This window comes from Argentina silus (assembly GCF_951799395.1).
Source record: "Argentina silus genome assembly, chromosome: X".
Taxonomy (NCBI): Eukaryota; Metazoa; Chordata; class Actinopteri; order Argentiniformes; family Argentinidae; genus Argentina; species Argentina silus.
This window is the reverse complement of record NC_139653.1, coordinates 40,607,352-40,622,351: the sequence shown is the minus strand read 5'-3', so window position 1 is coordinate 40,622,351 and position 15,000 is coordinate 40,607,352. Positions and strand designations below refer to the sequence as shown.

At 47.3% G+C, this 15,000-nt stretch overlaps 1 protein-coding gene across 1 annotated transcript in view; it reads right to left on the bottom strand.

The window, feature by feature from the left end:
• Positions 1-15,000, bottom strand: part of wdpcp (WD repeat containing planar cell polarity effector) — a 61,796-nt gene that overhangs the window by 16,103 nt on the left and 30,693 nt on the right. Inside the window, exons 5-10 of the mRNA XM_083695504.1 lie at positions 13,795-13,865; positions 12,811-12,870; positions 12,191-12,305; positions 10,038-10,174; positions 7,889-8,092; positions 2,872-3,487 (exon numbers count right to left, since the gene is read on the bottom strand). Of these exons, the coding sequence (XP_083551630.1) occupies positions 2,872-3,487; positions 7,889-8,092; positions 10,038-10,174; positions 12,191-12,305; positions 12,811-12,870; positions 13,795-13,865 (1,203 nt within the window). The remainder of the gene's footprint in view (positions 1-2,871; positions 3,488-7,888; positions 8,093-10,037; positions 10,175-12,190; positions 12,306-12,810; positions 12,871-13,794; positions 13,866-15,000) is intronic.

The following is a 15,000-nucleotide window of genomic DNA, read 5'->3' as shown; positions in this document are numbered from 1 at the left end:
CAGTTTGCTAAAAAGTACCTGAAAAGCCAACAGAGGTCTGGAAAAGGACAAATAAGACTAATATTATCATGTACCAGAGTGATTGCAAAAGGAATGTTTGGAGAAAAAAGGATCTACCCATGATTTACAGCATAGCACTTCATCTGTGAAACAGAGGTGTTATGGTTTGGGCATGTATAGCTGCCACTAGAACTGGCTAATTTGTCTTAATTGATGATGTAACTGCTGAAGGCAGCAGTGTACAGAAACATCTTGTCACAATAAAATGCCTACAAACTCATTGGATGGCGCCATTAAGACAGTAATGACCCAAAACATACTGCCATAGCAACTAGGGAGTTTTTCAAGGCCAAAAAGGAAACTTTTTTAACATGCATTTAATTTCCTGGTGATAAGATTTTAGACATTATAGTAATCTGTCCCATTACCTTTGCTGGACTGAAATTGGGGGATTATGTATAAAACATGTAGTAATTTCTGAATGAGAAACCAACATGTGGGAAAATACCCTTAAATAAAAGCTGACAATCTGTACTTTAACCTTGTAGTAATTGTTTGATTTCAAATCCAAACTATTGGAGTAAAGAACCAAAAGACGAAAAAAAAATGCTTCACTATCCCATTACTTGCACAAGGCACTGTAAAGTAGTGTGTGTGTGTTGTGTGTACAGTATGTATGTACTCTATGTATGTGGCATAGGAGCACTGGGGACACTGACTACACCTTGACTTCATCTGGGCATCTGTGAAATGTCTGGGAGGGTGGCACAGGGCGCACGTGGACAGACGATTTGTGGGTTGGTAGGAGGGGGGGGAGGCAAAGTGACGGCTACCTTATTGTCTAATTCATTTAAGGAGCGGGGGAGTGCCCAATTAAAATTACAAGCTGGCAATTAGCAAGCCCCTAAATCCCCTAAAGAGTGGGCTAATGTGGCTAATACATCAACTGAGCTCCCTGTATGTATGTGTGTGTGTGTGTGTGTGTGTGTAGAGGGGGGTCCTGGTTGTGTGTCAGTGTCTGCTCCCAGCTAAATCTCTGCAAAGACGCACAAGAAAATGGAGCACAATTGGGAAAAGAAGGATTAAACCTGTTCCCAAACCCGCCTAGCCTTACCACTAGTCTGCTACCACAATCATACTCAGGTTAGTCATCTATGATCTCATTTCAGTTGATTGAACGAGTAACAAAATGTGATACTGTCAAAGACTACAGTAGGTAGCCCTTTGAGTACCTGTATGTACCTTATATAACCGAGTGCTTTTCTTGAAATAATAGAAAACAAAAGAATAGGATGAGAGAGAAAGGTGGCAATTCTCTGCTCTGCTTCATACAATACATTGGGCGTTTGGGGGTTTTCCAGTTTTGGGGTCATGTGCTGCTGCTTACTACACTGGAAGTTTGACGCCATTTTGGGTCACACACATTGAATACACTTAAAGATTATGCAATGATATCACACGTGTTTCTGGTGTTGAATATAGATATTCTAAAATAGATGTTATAGATACACACTTTTATTATGCTATTGTATGCCATTGGAAATTGCTACTGTCACTGATTTGATTGAAATTTGTGGGGTGCAAATTTTACTTGTCTAGCTCTAAAAGGTAAAAGGAATATGCAAAACGTAGCACATGCAGAAACAATGAAACCTGAGTAGAAAACAACACAAAAGACAACATCAACCTCGACAATGATGCGCTTCAGGTGTTGACACAAACACATAGAAAGCCTTTCTCTCTCCTTCTCTTGATTTTCTCTGTGTAAAAAAGGAGTCTGTTTTTCAGAGGCGCATGGCATGCATCACGCACGAGGTGCCCTTCCGTAGCCTCTCCCGGAGCAGCCCCAGCCCCAGCCAACGCGTGCCCAGATGAGATAACTCCGCGCAGGCAGAGGGAAACGCCAGGGAGGGCCGCCTCCTCTGAAAAAAAAACCTGGAGAAGCGCCAAGGCTTTCTTCCTCACCGCTTCCAAATCAGTCACTCACTTCCTCTGTCATGTAGCGGACCTAATGAAATGAGTCAATAAAGAAAGGGAGCGGTGCGAGCTAAACAAGCAGGCAAACAAACAGTGAACAGAGTGAATGTGAACACACACACATGCCCCAAAACACACACACACACACACACACACACACACACACACACGTGTGAGAGAATTATCATCACGAAAAGACGCACTGTGACTTTCTTCATCAAAACCTTGGCAGACGATCAGAGGAAAGGAGGCTATTGTTGGAAGACAGTTCCCCACCCCCATCCACATGCAAACACACACACACACACACACACACACACACACACACACACACAGTCTCTTCTCCACACTCCTGCTCTAAAACTTCAGTCGAAAGCCACAGTGTCACATCTTCCTCCAAAGTCACAATTAAATGCTGGGGTGGGGGGTTGGGTAGTTGGGGGTACCTTGGTAGGTTCTGATTGGCAAACTTTATCTAGGGCCCCAGAGGGACACTATAAAGATTTATCGGAAAAATGCATCCCAGAATGCACCTAGGGGGCTCTTGCCCCGGGCCGATTATTGAATGACCTCTGCGAGAGAGTACTCTTTCTAACCTCCCGACCAACAAATGAACTTCCCTGTACAGTAAGGATAAGTTCCTGCAACCCGGACCAGACTGCACAATACTTAGTCATAGGAGAATAATTAAAACTAAAGTTTTTGAAAGAGTCTGAGTGTTGTTTTTCGGGAAGGTTGGTTTTTGAGTTGCGGTAAGGTTAGCTTGAAGGAGTTGAACTGAATTTGAACTTTGAAGCAGTATGAGTGAGAAAGATAATATTTGACTGAGTGTGTGAGGGGTGTGTATACCACATTTGAGAGACATCATATTTGTTTTTCTATCATTGTACCCACCCAGTCGCAACCTCAGCGCTGCTAGGGGTCCACCTTGAAACGGCAGCATCAGGAGATCTGTCCCCTCTGCACCTCCATCCAGGCCCCCCCCCCACTGCAGTCCTCCCAGCCCCCCAGGACAGCGCAAGTGCTGAGCTAGTCTCAGAGTGGAGGCTGGGGCCACCTCCTCCGCCACTAAGGCCATGTCTAGAGGTGCCAAGGCCATGTCGAAGCCCACCAGCTCCCCCTGGCCACCCCCCACCACCACCATGGCCCCTCCAGGATGCCAGGCCAGCAGGGAGGGGGGGAGGGGGCAGGGAGCCAGGAGGGACATTCCCCTCCTCTCGTCATACAGGACCAGGGAGGAGTCGCTGAGGCCCAGTAGCAAGGTGGTCTCGGAGGGGTGGCGAGCGCAAGAGATGGGGTGGGAGGAGAGGGGGATGCGGATGACTGAAATGCGTTGTAGGCGGCCTTGTGCGCACTCATAAACGCAGGAGTCCGCCCAGGACACCCCCCCGTCGGGTCCATGGGGTTCCTGGGGTCCTTCGGGCACCTCCACAGACAGCAGCTGGTACGGCTGCAGGAGGCTGAAGCGGCAGTCCAGGGGGTCCCCCTCTGTGCGCATGGAGCTCAGGACCTGAGACAGAGAGAAATGGGGAGGGGGTTACATTTCTTGCTTTTGATTTAACATGTTGTTTTGGTCTTGGAATTGCATCCAAATGAGCTGAGACATAAATAGAGTGAAGAAGAGAGACAGGAGAGAAAGGAGGAGGGAAATGAGTTCCCTTCCCCCCTCCCCCTTCCTCTTTGCTCATGAAGACAGAACTGTCAATCAATCAGGTGAACTAATGATAAGGGCTCCAATTTAACTCAAGGTCACAAATGTTTTCCCTGAACATTTCCGTCAGTGACTTGGCGCAAATGCCAAGTAATAAACAATTATACTGAAAGGAGAAAGCCCATCAACCCCGTTGGAACCCCCAGACATGACAGAAATGAGGCACATGTCACACGCAGTACAGTATGACTGGGTGGCCTACTGTTTTCGCGCTGTGCACCCCAGGACACAAGTAGTCAGGACAGTACTGTAACTGTGTTTTGGGGGGGTTTAACCTCCACAAAGCCCCTCTCAGAGCAGAGCATTTGGTGTGGCAGCATTGGCTAAATGAGCCTCAATTCATTCCGCCGTGTAGACAGAACAGGGGATCGCCAGGCTGCTGCAAAGCCAGGGCTTTTTTTTTTTTTTTTTGGCAGGCTTTGCCAAAAAGGGACTTAGGCAAGTGAGGTTTGCCTATTGGTCTACAGCAGGCAGGAAGCAGATGACTGTCATAGGGTTTTTTTCTTCCCATAATCCCCCTAGAGCCGGCTCCTGCTGCTCCCCAGGGGTGGGTGGGGGGCAGGGGGGCGGAGATGTGTATGTGTGGCTGAAGGTGCCAGGGGGAGATTTTGGGGAAGCTTGGGGGTTGGATGTGTGTGTGTGTGTGTGTGTGTGTGTGTGTGTGTGTGTGTGTGTGTGTGTGTGTGTGTGTGTGTGTGTGTGTGTGTGTGTGTGTGTGTGTGTGTGTATGTGTGGGTGGGGGGGTGGAATTGGTGGGCCTGCCAGCTACTTGGGAGGAAGTTGTTCCATGGTGAGGTGCACCTGCCCTGTGGGCCACTGGCCTCTGTCCGAGGAGAGGACTACAGCAGGGTTAGGTCACAGAGTTATATCTAACATCCTTATCATTCTATGGGCTGGAAGTCAATCCCACCACCACCACCAAAACATACCCTCACCACACACAGTTACAACCACAACCAATTCCCTTCATGCCTCCATAATTCAAGCTCCACTTCAGTTCCACAGACACTTCTCAAACCCATCAACCAAATCTCATCCCCCTCAGTCCTCATCCCCAGCCCGGGCAACTGGGACGACACTGGTAGCATGGAGCACTGGCACCACCAGGGAGCAGGGAGCTGAATCAGCCCTGCCACCCTGGTCTTACCCACTATGGAAAGGGGCGAGCATCTCAAACCCAAGGCCATATACACAGGGAGCTCAAACCCAAGGCCATATACACAGGGATCTCAAACCCAAGCCCACATATGTAGTGTGGCTAGAGAGTGAGAGGAAAAGGGTGATTGAGGAGGTATAGAGAGGTGATTTGTAATAACTGTACCAATTAAAATAAATGTGAATACCTCAAGTTATTTGTGCATCTTGTACATGCTGTTGACTATAAAGCCATGTAAGGACTATGAATGGATAGCTTTTTGATACATCCAACTCGTCTCTAATTCACAGGGAATAGAGAGAGAGAGAAATGGATGGAGAGAGAATAAGAAAGACAGGCAAAGAGAGAGGAAGAGAGGGGAAAAGACGGTCATTGAGAGAGAGAGAGAGAGAGAGAAAGAAAGAGGGGACTCCAGTAAGAAGGTTTCTCCTAGTTATTGGTTTCAGTGACTGGTCAAAACTATTCTTCTCCATTCTTCTCTTCTCTGGCACTTTTTTCATGGCATGAAAGATAAACGTAGCCGGTCCAGCTGAGTGGCTGGCCCTTGTTCACAGCACTGGCCTTTTTCAGCCAATTTTCCAGCTCACAGAGCAGAGAAAGACAGGGAGAGACAGAGAGAGCAGAGGAGGGAGGGTAGGAGGACAGAGGAGAGACAGAGAGAGCAGAGGAGGGAGGGTAGGAGGACCGAGGAGAGACAGAGAGAGCAGAGGAGGGAGGGTAGGAGGACCGAGGAGAGACAGAGAGAGCAGAGGAGGGAGGGTAGGAGGATAGAGGGATGATGGTTAGAGGTGGGAATGCGAATAGGAGGTTTTGGGGGGCTAAAGTGTGGGTACAGTAAGCAAAATCAACAGGCGTGCACACACACACACACACACACACGTATGCACGCACACACAGACAAACAAACAAACAAACAAACAAACACAATAACACAGGGGGTTGTCAGACTGTAACAGCACTGTCTATCCCTCAGGCCATGGTGTTTTTACCAATCTAAGAGGCCTGGGCCAATATTGAAAATTAAAATTCAGCGTTACCAGAAATTATTTCCAGAATCACACTCTGTTTTGTTTAGTATATCATCTATGCCATTCCATATGTTTGTTACATTTTATAAAAAATATGTTGCTTATTATTTATTTAATCTTTTGTTTTTTCTTCAACCTAGAGACAAACAACATTGTACTGTCTCCATGTCTATGATAATTACAAGTTGGCAGAATCACATTGAGATCAAACAACAAAGTGTTTGTGGACAGATAACAGGATAGCAATACTAATCAACAAACACACACACACACACACACACACACACACACACACACACACACACACACACACACACACACACACACACACACACACACACAACAAACAAACAAATAAACAAACAGTTAAACACACATAACCAACAACAACTACAAATGCATCTGTTGCCTTTTTCGTCCATTATGATAAATAAATTCCAGGAACTAGAGGATCATTACAAATATTAACAGCCTGCATAAATGAGCATGTATGTTTTTCCCCTGCTTGCAGTGGCTTCTTTATCAGCGAGGGGTAAGAATTAAGACCACATAGGGAAAAGAAAATCAGACTTTTAAATGCCGGGAGACTGAGTAGAAAATTGGCTTAGCTTTGCAGATAGCGAACTCAACAAAAGGAACATATATATGAGCTTGAAGTGATTGAAGTTGCTGGCGTCTGGAGATGAACGCCAGCGTTTGATTCCCGCCACGGCTCTTACATAAACTGCTCGCTTAATTTCACACCACGCATCTGAAAAATGACAACAAACACTTTCATTAGACGCCGATGCAGGCGAGGAGGACTTTAATGTTCTTTAAGCATGGAGGAAGGAGGGAAGGGGGAAGGAGGGAAGGGGGGAAGGGGACTAGGTGAAGAAGTGCGATAAACGCGAGGAGCGTTCCAAAAACAAGAACCGAAGAGGACAGCATCTGCTCGATGATTTCAATATTCATTTTTTTCTCTCCCTCTTCTGCGTGCATTGGAACGTACATGTTTGCGATTGGTAACGCTCCACGTTCCTCTCTCTCCCTCCTTCCCCACCGCTAGGCAGTGAAATATTTTGCATACGCTACCGGTGGTGCGGTGCGCGGGTTGCTTAAGCCCTGTTTGGTAATTTGCGTCTTTCGTCTGGTTTCAGCGTCATATTCCTCCTACATGTTGTTGGGTAAACGGGTCACAGATAGGGCTATCAGGCAGGCTGCGAGGTGGCAGGCCATCTAACGCCCTACATCCCTTAAAAAATCACAGCTTAGTTCCCCTTCTCTTGACAGAAGGTAGAACATATGACGCCACCCTTGAGGTGGTTAACGCACCATCCCCAATCCCATCCCCACAATGGAGGAGAGAACATGGGGTCCTTGGAGTGTATGTGTGTGTGTGTGTGTGTGTGTGTATGTGTTTTGTTATCCTTATCCATAAAGTTTTGTTATCCTTACAATATGATTCATCATGAGATGAAGGGAGAGAAGGAGAGAAAGATGGATGAAGAAAGAGGACACAGAACACTTAAAGCAAGTGAGAGAAGGTGAGGGAGATTGAGAGAAAGGAGGAGATGCAAAAGACCAAGGGCAAGACAGATATAATGAGAGACAGTGGGAGGGAGAGAAAAAGAAAGACGGGAGAGAGGTACGGTGAGATGGAGAGAGAGATTGAAGAAGAGTGGGAGGAGGAGTGACTATAACCCTGATCACTGGAGCGTCTCCTCTCCATCATTAAGGACCTCTCCGTTATTGAAGAGGTTATGCCATACAGTATATTGTTCTATATGGGTTATAGGCCCTATTTATTAATTTTGTTTGCTTCCCCATGTCCTCTGACTGACACTCATTGGCATTGCATGTGTGTGTGTGTGTGTGTGTGTATAAAGTCTAAGAGATAGACTGGGTTATAGCAAGTGAGTATTCCCTGTATGCCTGAGTGTGTGTGTGCGTGAGAGTGCGCGTATGCGCGCGTGTGTGTACACATATGTGTGGGTGTAAGTTTGTGTAAGTGAGTGAGTGCGTGTGTGTGTATACCTTGAGACCCTCAGTAGTGGAGGAACAGCTGAGCAGTACCAGGTTGGCCCTGTCAGTGTGTGTGGTGCTGGGGGCCCAGGGCCAGAGTTCTTCATTAGAGCTAGCCAGGGGCCACCAACATACAGCTACGTCCTGTAGACAGTTCAGACCCACACGTCGACTCAGCCTGCGTCCCGCACCTCCACGCAACTCCACACACACCACCTGGAGAGGGAAAGATGAACACACACACATTGCTATCAGACGTTGACCCGTCCTAGGACAGAGACCAACACAGACACACACAGACACAAACACACACACACTTCCCTCCTCTCCAGACCAGAGGGTGGTCCCATTCCAACTAAAGATTAAAGAGAATCCGGCAGAAGGGAGATCATCAAAACATCTGCATCGGTGTCTGGCCCTCTCTGTGTGTTGATGCGTGAGGTTGTCTTTTCTATCCCTCCATTATTAATGTTAGCTTGTGTGTTTCTCCTCTGTGTTCGGGGCTTGTTGTTGTTCTTGAGATGTGCATATTTTTGGGACACACCGCCACGCTCTACGGGCCACAACACGGAGGCTCTGTAATGAGCTCTCGTGGTGCTTGGGGGGGCGGGGGGTAGACACACACACACAAATGCACGCACGCACGCACAGACACACACACATCCCGCTCGTTCTCTCCCACCGCCCCACCACACACAGCCGCCCCACCCCCCCACCGAACACACTCTTGTGATACAAACCCATCTCAGCCGGGCAGTGATAGGTGGACGGACGGACGGACGGACGGACGGACGGACGGACGGACGGACGGACGGACGGACGGACGGACGGACACACACACACACACACACACACACACACACACACACACACACACACACACACACACACCCAGGTGGAATTGCAGGTCTAGCACTGTGACCCTGGTCTTTTATGTGCTCCGCAGCTCATTCCCTCTCCTCTAACAAGAGCCATTTTCATCGTGGCCTTTCACAGGGCCTTTATCTCCAGTCCTGCCTGCACAATGGAGCTGCTCTGAGAGTCAACAGCTCTGTTTACACACTACAGACCCTACTCTACACTAGCATGTCTGGGACTGTCACACTGCACCACTGTAGAGGCTGGGAGATAGACAGAGGGGGCTAGGGGTGGAGGAGAGGAAAATGAAGGGAGATACTGAGGAGGAGAGAGATCATTCATGTTTGGATTGACTGTTGTAATCGAAAATGTGTGGAGGGCAAAAGGTGCCACGGCTTGAGTGTGTGTGTGTGTGTGTGTGCTTGTGTGTGTGTGTGTGTGTGTGAGTGAGTGAATGGACAAATTAACTAAGTGCAGTCATGAATGAATGAATAAATAAATGAATGAATCTATGAATTATTGGCAGAATTTGATACCGTTCATAAACAGCTGAACAAGAAATAATAAACCTAGAAAAAAATCGGACAGCAAAAAAACATTCTATATCTCATCATTCCCTCCCCCCTCCTCCTCCCTCCCTACCTAGCCATATTTTTTCTGCTGGCGTTTGCTGGTCAGCAATAATCAAAAAACACTTTCTGTGGGGTTGGATTAGCCCCCTTCGTCAAGCTTAGCCCAGTGGACCAGGGCAGGTCCGCACTGGGGGCCAAGGGTGGGGGTACAAGACTCCAGAGAAGGGGGGGTGGGGGCGGGGGTAGGGAGGGGGGGACTGGGGGTAGGGTGTCCCTTATCAGGGCCCCGCTTCTGGAACCAGCCGCACGGCAGGGGCGATTGCTTTCAGAGCCCCCGCACCCCCCGCCCCCATAACAATAGGGCCTGGCTGGCAGTAATGCGATAATACCAGGGTTAGCGCCTGCTCGCAAAGGAGCCCCAATGCATTTCTGTTATTGTGGGGGTGGGGGGTGGGGATAATCACACTCATTCCCATCCTAAAAATGGTGATCTTCACTCTAACCGACGATACACTTGGCTTTGGACACCAAAGAACAGGGGTTGATGTGTTAGGAGTGGATACAGGGTCTTTGATGATGTGACTCAACTGTATTTTAGATGAGGCTGATATTTGGTATAGATAGATAGAGAAAGAGAGAAAGAGAAAGAGAGAGAGAGAGAGAGAGAGAGAGAGAAAGAGAAAGAGAGAGAGAGAGAGAGAAAGAGAGTGTTTATGTGTGTATCACTGTACCTTGAGCTCAGAAGGAGAGAGCTTCTCTACCCGTCTGTTGGTCTCTGGAGAGCCCTGGCTCTTCTTGTTGAGGTAGACCACACACACCTGGCTCTTCTCCAGGACGGACAGCAGCAGCAACCTATCCGTGATCACCACTGGGGATGACATCACAAGCCAGGGGTCAAAAGAAGGCTAAATGTTATGACCTTCACCAATATAACTCTATATTCTCTCTTCATTCTCCACCTCTTTTTCTCTCCTGTTTTGAGTGAGTGAGTCTGTCTGACTCACTGCCTGCCTGTCTGCCTGCCTGCCTGCCTGCCTGCCTGCCTGGCTGTCTGTCTGCCTGCCTGCCTGCCTGTCTGTGTACTGGCTGCAGGGCCTTCCTCTAGTAGAGGAAAACACACTTGATCCTGCTCAACTCTTCACAAGCTCCGCAAAAAAATGCTGATTAGCAATTAAGCCCCCTCTCGTAAAAATTAATCTGTTTATGAAACCAATTAAATGGTGTGTGTGTATGGGGGGAAGGGGGACTTACACGTGTTGTTCAGATACCTTGTTTTGACGTGAGCAGGAAGACTGCACCCCTAGATTTAGTAACCTACACAACAATTAGTAATGGCAAGAAAATATGGATTTAATAAGAAAACATTTCACATTTCTCAAATATTCATCAGTATTGAGTAAAAATAGCACTTTGAAATAGGTCAATTTAGGAACTGGAATTGCTGTGGCCTATATTAAAGTTGGTTTATGTAATACTTATACTAATACTGCCCCCAAATATAAATTATTACAAATACCACCATTAGTGATGCCTTCGCTCCCCTAAAGAACAACTAATGCAAAAGTAAGCCTTTTTTAAATAGATTACTCATAAATAATAAGTAATGTGTGCTTTTTTATATTGATCTGAATGGAGTCTATGAACGGTATTATGCTTAATCCAACTCAAAATCCCAAATTAAGGGTTGATGATGAAACCATGGACCAATTCAGGACCAGGTGGTTGATTTGGGATTAAGGGACATACCCCCCATGAAATCCCGCCCCCCCCCCTGACAAATCCATTAAATACCATCTCCTCAGGAACATGTTGACATAAGAGGGCAATAGGCTTATCCAAAGCACATTTTAAACATGGACAAATAAAACAGGCTATGAAAAATCACTTAAGGACGGTTAATCAGGACATTGGCCTTGCCGTCTGCCAAATGCAGGCAGTAAGACTTTGATAGGGTAAAATCAAAATGTGTGTAATCTAATGCTCTGTATGATGCAAGTGCAATGTGTTGATGAAATTGGGATGAAGCAAGAGCTTGAGTTATAACACAGATTTTATGGCTGCTTTGTTTAATCATGAAACAGGTCAATACTGTATAGACTTTCTGTCACTTTGTTCACAATCTGATACACACACACGCACACACATACACAGATTCCCCCAAACCCTAAACTTCCTAACCCTTTAAATGAGAAGGTGTACAATATTGGACAGCGCAGATGCTGTTTGTCTCTTCGTCACAGACTAATTGAACAAGTGACAGATGTTAGAGAAGCCTAACCCCCCCCCCCTCCCCCCACCCTCCCCGGAACTCACCCCCCTCCCAACAATTACTCCAGTAATTAGTGCCTCAGAGGCTTTGAATGGAACTCTGTGGGAGGTGTGTGTGTGTGTGTGTGTGTGTGTGTTTGTATGTGAAGGTGTGTGTGCATGCGTGGCCTATGAGGGGGCTTTATCAGGTGTCGAGAGACTGAGGGCGGAAGCAGGACCAGTACAGTGAACAAATAATTCACCAAGGAAAAAAAAGAAATAATTAGTAGATTTGGGCCATTCTGTACTCTCCTGACCTGTGCGGGAGCAGGAGAGGCCTATATTCCCCAGAGGAACTGGGATGGTGGAAAAAACACCCCTGTCTCCTCTTAGGGGAGGCCCTGAACACACACAAAAGGATTTACCATCAATTAACTACCTGAATCACATCTCTCGTCTGTGGCACCTGTGTATGTGTGTATGTGTGTGTGTGTGTGTGTGTGTGTGTGTATGCATGTGTAAGTGTGTGCGTGCGTGCACACATCTATGTGTTTGTGAGAGCATACATGCTGGGAGCTGGGAGCAGGTGAGAGAGTAACAGAAGGGGCATCCGGGGGGTGGGGGTATGGTTACTAACCGTCAGTGACGGTGTTGGCAGGTAGACGGCCCACAAGTGCCCGGTCCACACACACACGTTCCAGCTGTGGTCCGTTCAGGGTCAGGGTCACCAGGATCCCACTGCTCAGCATCAGCTATAGAGGGTAAGAAAGAAAGACATGCACACATGCACACACACTAAATCACACACAGAAATGCACAGTAGCTAGGCATCAACTGAGCGCTAGCAGTGATAATGCTCCGCCCACCGCCACGAGGAACGAAGACCCTTTATTGACCTATCTGGCAGTCAGCAGCAGTGGAGCGCTTAGAACAGTGAGGAGTACGCCCTCAGTCTAGTTCAGTGTACATATGTGGAAAGGGGTGTATACATGGGTCTCACAGAGCGTGTGTGTGCAATTCATGTGAGGAGTGGGTGTGTGCGGTTCTGACAGGGCCTGTGTGTATCTGTGTCTGTGTGTATGTCTTTGTGTGTGTGGCAGGGGGTGTTACCGGCTGCTGAGCAAACCATGAGGGTGTAAGGGGGTGTGTACCTGGGTCTGATAGACCGTGTTTGTGTGTGTTTTTGTGTGTCTGCGTCTGTGTGTGAGTGTGTGTGAGTGTATGTGTCTACAGTATGCATGGGGAGAGGGTGTGCACCTGACAGCAGTGCTTGGTCTTCCATCTGGAGTGAACAAACGTGTTGGTCTGCAACAGCTCCTGAGAGAGAGAGATAGAGGGGAAGGGAGGGAGAATTGCAGACAGGTAAGAGAGTCAGTAAGAGGGAAGGGGAGTGTGCTTGTGTGTGTAAATCTTTTTCAACACATATGTGAAAAGCCGGGAAAGATAGAGGGTGAAAACCTAGATATTGCATGTATGGCTATTCATCTTACATTTGAGACGTTGTAGAAAAACTACGCAACTACCCAAAATATACGCAGAATGTTTAATGTTATAACAAGTATCTAACATGTGTGTGTTTACTGTAATTCTTGGTGGGACTGGGAAGGGATGCTGTGTGTTTACTGTATCGATTGCTTTATTTGATCTGAATGAACGTTTAGAAGATATATGCAAAAGAGTTGAGAGGCTATGAGGGATGTAGGCCTAACCTGTGCAAATACCTGAATCACATGTGTGTGTGTGCGTGCGCGTGCATTTATATCTGTGTGTGTGTGTGTGTGTGTGTGTGTGCACGTGCGTGTGTGTGGGGTCAGTCATTCCTGTTGCATTCCAAACACAGCTGGGCAATTGGAGGGGTGAGTGGAGAGAGAGAGGGGGGGTGGGATATATTTCTAGTTTCAAACAATGGTGAGGGGGTTGGAAACAGCCACAGTCAGAGCCTAGCAAACAAAGCTATGTCTGTACTGCTACAAGGAGAGGGGGAGGAAGGAGGGATGAAGAGAGGGAAGGAGGGAGGAAGACAGGGAGGGAGAGGGCCAACCTGCAACCTCCTGATCCCCCTCAAATATCCCCCTCGATGACAGAGCGAGCCCAAAAGAGAGGTGTTGAGAGAAGAGGAGAGAGGGAGAGAGGAAGAGAGAGAGGGAGTGAGAGAAAGAGAGAATGCCCCTATTTGTTAATCAATCGGGCGTTTCGGAAAGGGAAAACTCCTGAAATCCCCAAGGGAGGGCGGGGGGATACCTCCAGCTCCTTCAGCGAATCCCGGAGCTTCTCCGGACGGCGATTCCTGGGGGTCCAAGAGTAGCCGCGAGCTATGCAGAGACCGGAGAGAGAGGAGAAAAATAGGAAGTCCGATCATGTGACTTGTATGGAGAAGGAAAGATGGCTTTGCCAAACCTCATGGGAATTCTAGAAGAAATGACCGGAAAACCACCAACGGGATAATCATGGAATTTCATGAGCAAGGTCTCGTGGGGCTCTAGGCGAGGTCAAGCTTGAATGAAAGCGACTGGACAAATATATCAACGCGAAATGTTTAGTGGGGTTAAGACAAATATAGGGTCACCTGGAATTGAAACCAGGGTATTAGGCTGAGAGAATGAGAGTAGGTAGTCAGGGACAGGTTAAAATGACTTAGTGTCGGAAACACAACACCTGACTCAAACCTTATAGCAGACCTTCAACTGCCAAAGGTAAAAGCAGACCTGAGTAAAATATATAGTCCATGCCAAATACTTTCAAATACTTCAGCTGTGCTTGACTTTTGCCTGGTACAATGGAACCAATGTAATTGTCCCAAAAAGGTAAACTCCAAACTAAATCAAGCACATCTCAAATACTTTTTGACATACACTAGTACATGTACTGTATTTGACCCAGGTCTGTTATCTAGTGTTTCCATGATTAAATGTGTGTCCGTCCACTTTATTTAATTTTAGTTTTTATTAAAAGGTGAATAGACATCCATCCACCTTTCATATTGTTTTGTTTACTCCCAGATAGGGACAGTAAGAGAGTAACAGGAAAGTAGAGAGTAGTGTGTCAGTGTTCAATCCTGCACAGGCATGGGTACATGGTTCCCAAGGCAGCGGTGTTACCCGCGAGACCAACCTCGGGCCCTATGTCCGTCCACTTAGCATGAGGGAGGCTGCTAAACAATGGCAGTTACAGCAGTTACATAGGTTCTGACACCATACGCAGATGTTTCTGAGCACTTTCAGAGCACCACAAAGACAGAGCTATTGTAAAGTTAACTCAACCACAATGCTGGAACCCAAATTCAAAGTTAGATCTAAATATCTCCTCGTTCCACACACACACACACACTAATTTCCCCAACCCCCGTCTCTCTCCCCCATCTCTCCCAATCTCTCCCTCCAGTGGCAAAGACAGAGAGAGGGAAGAGGAGAGGAGGAAAACGAAGAGAAGTTAATTGAATTCAGGGGC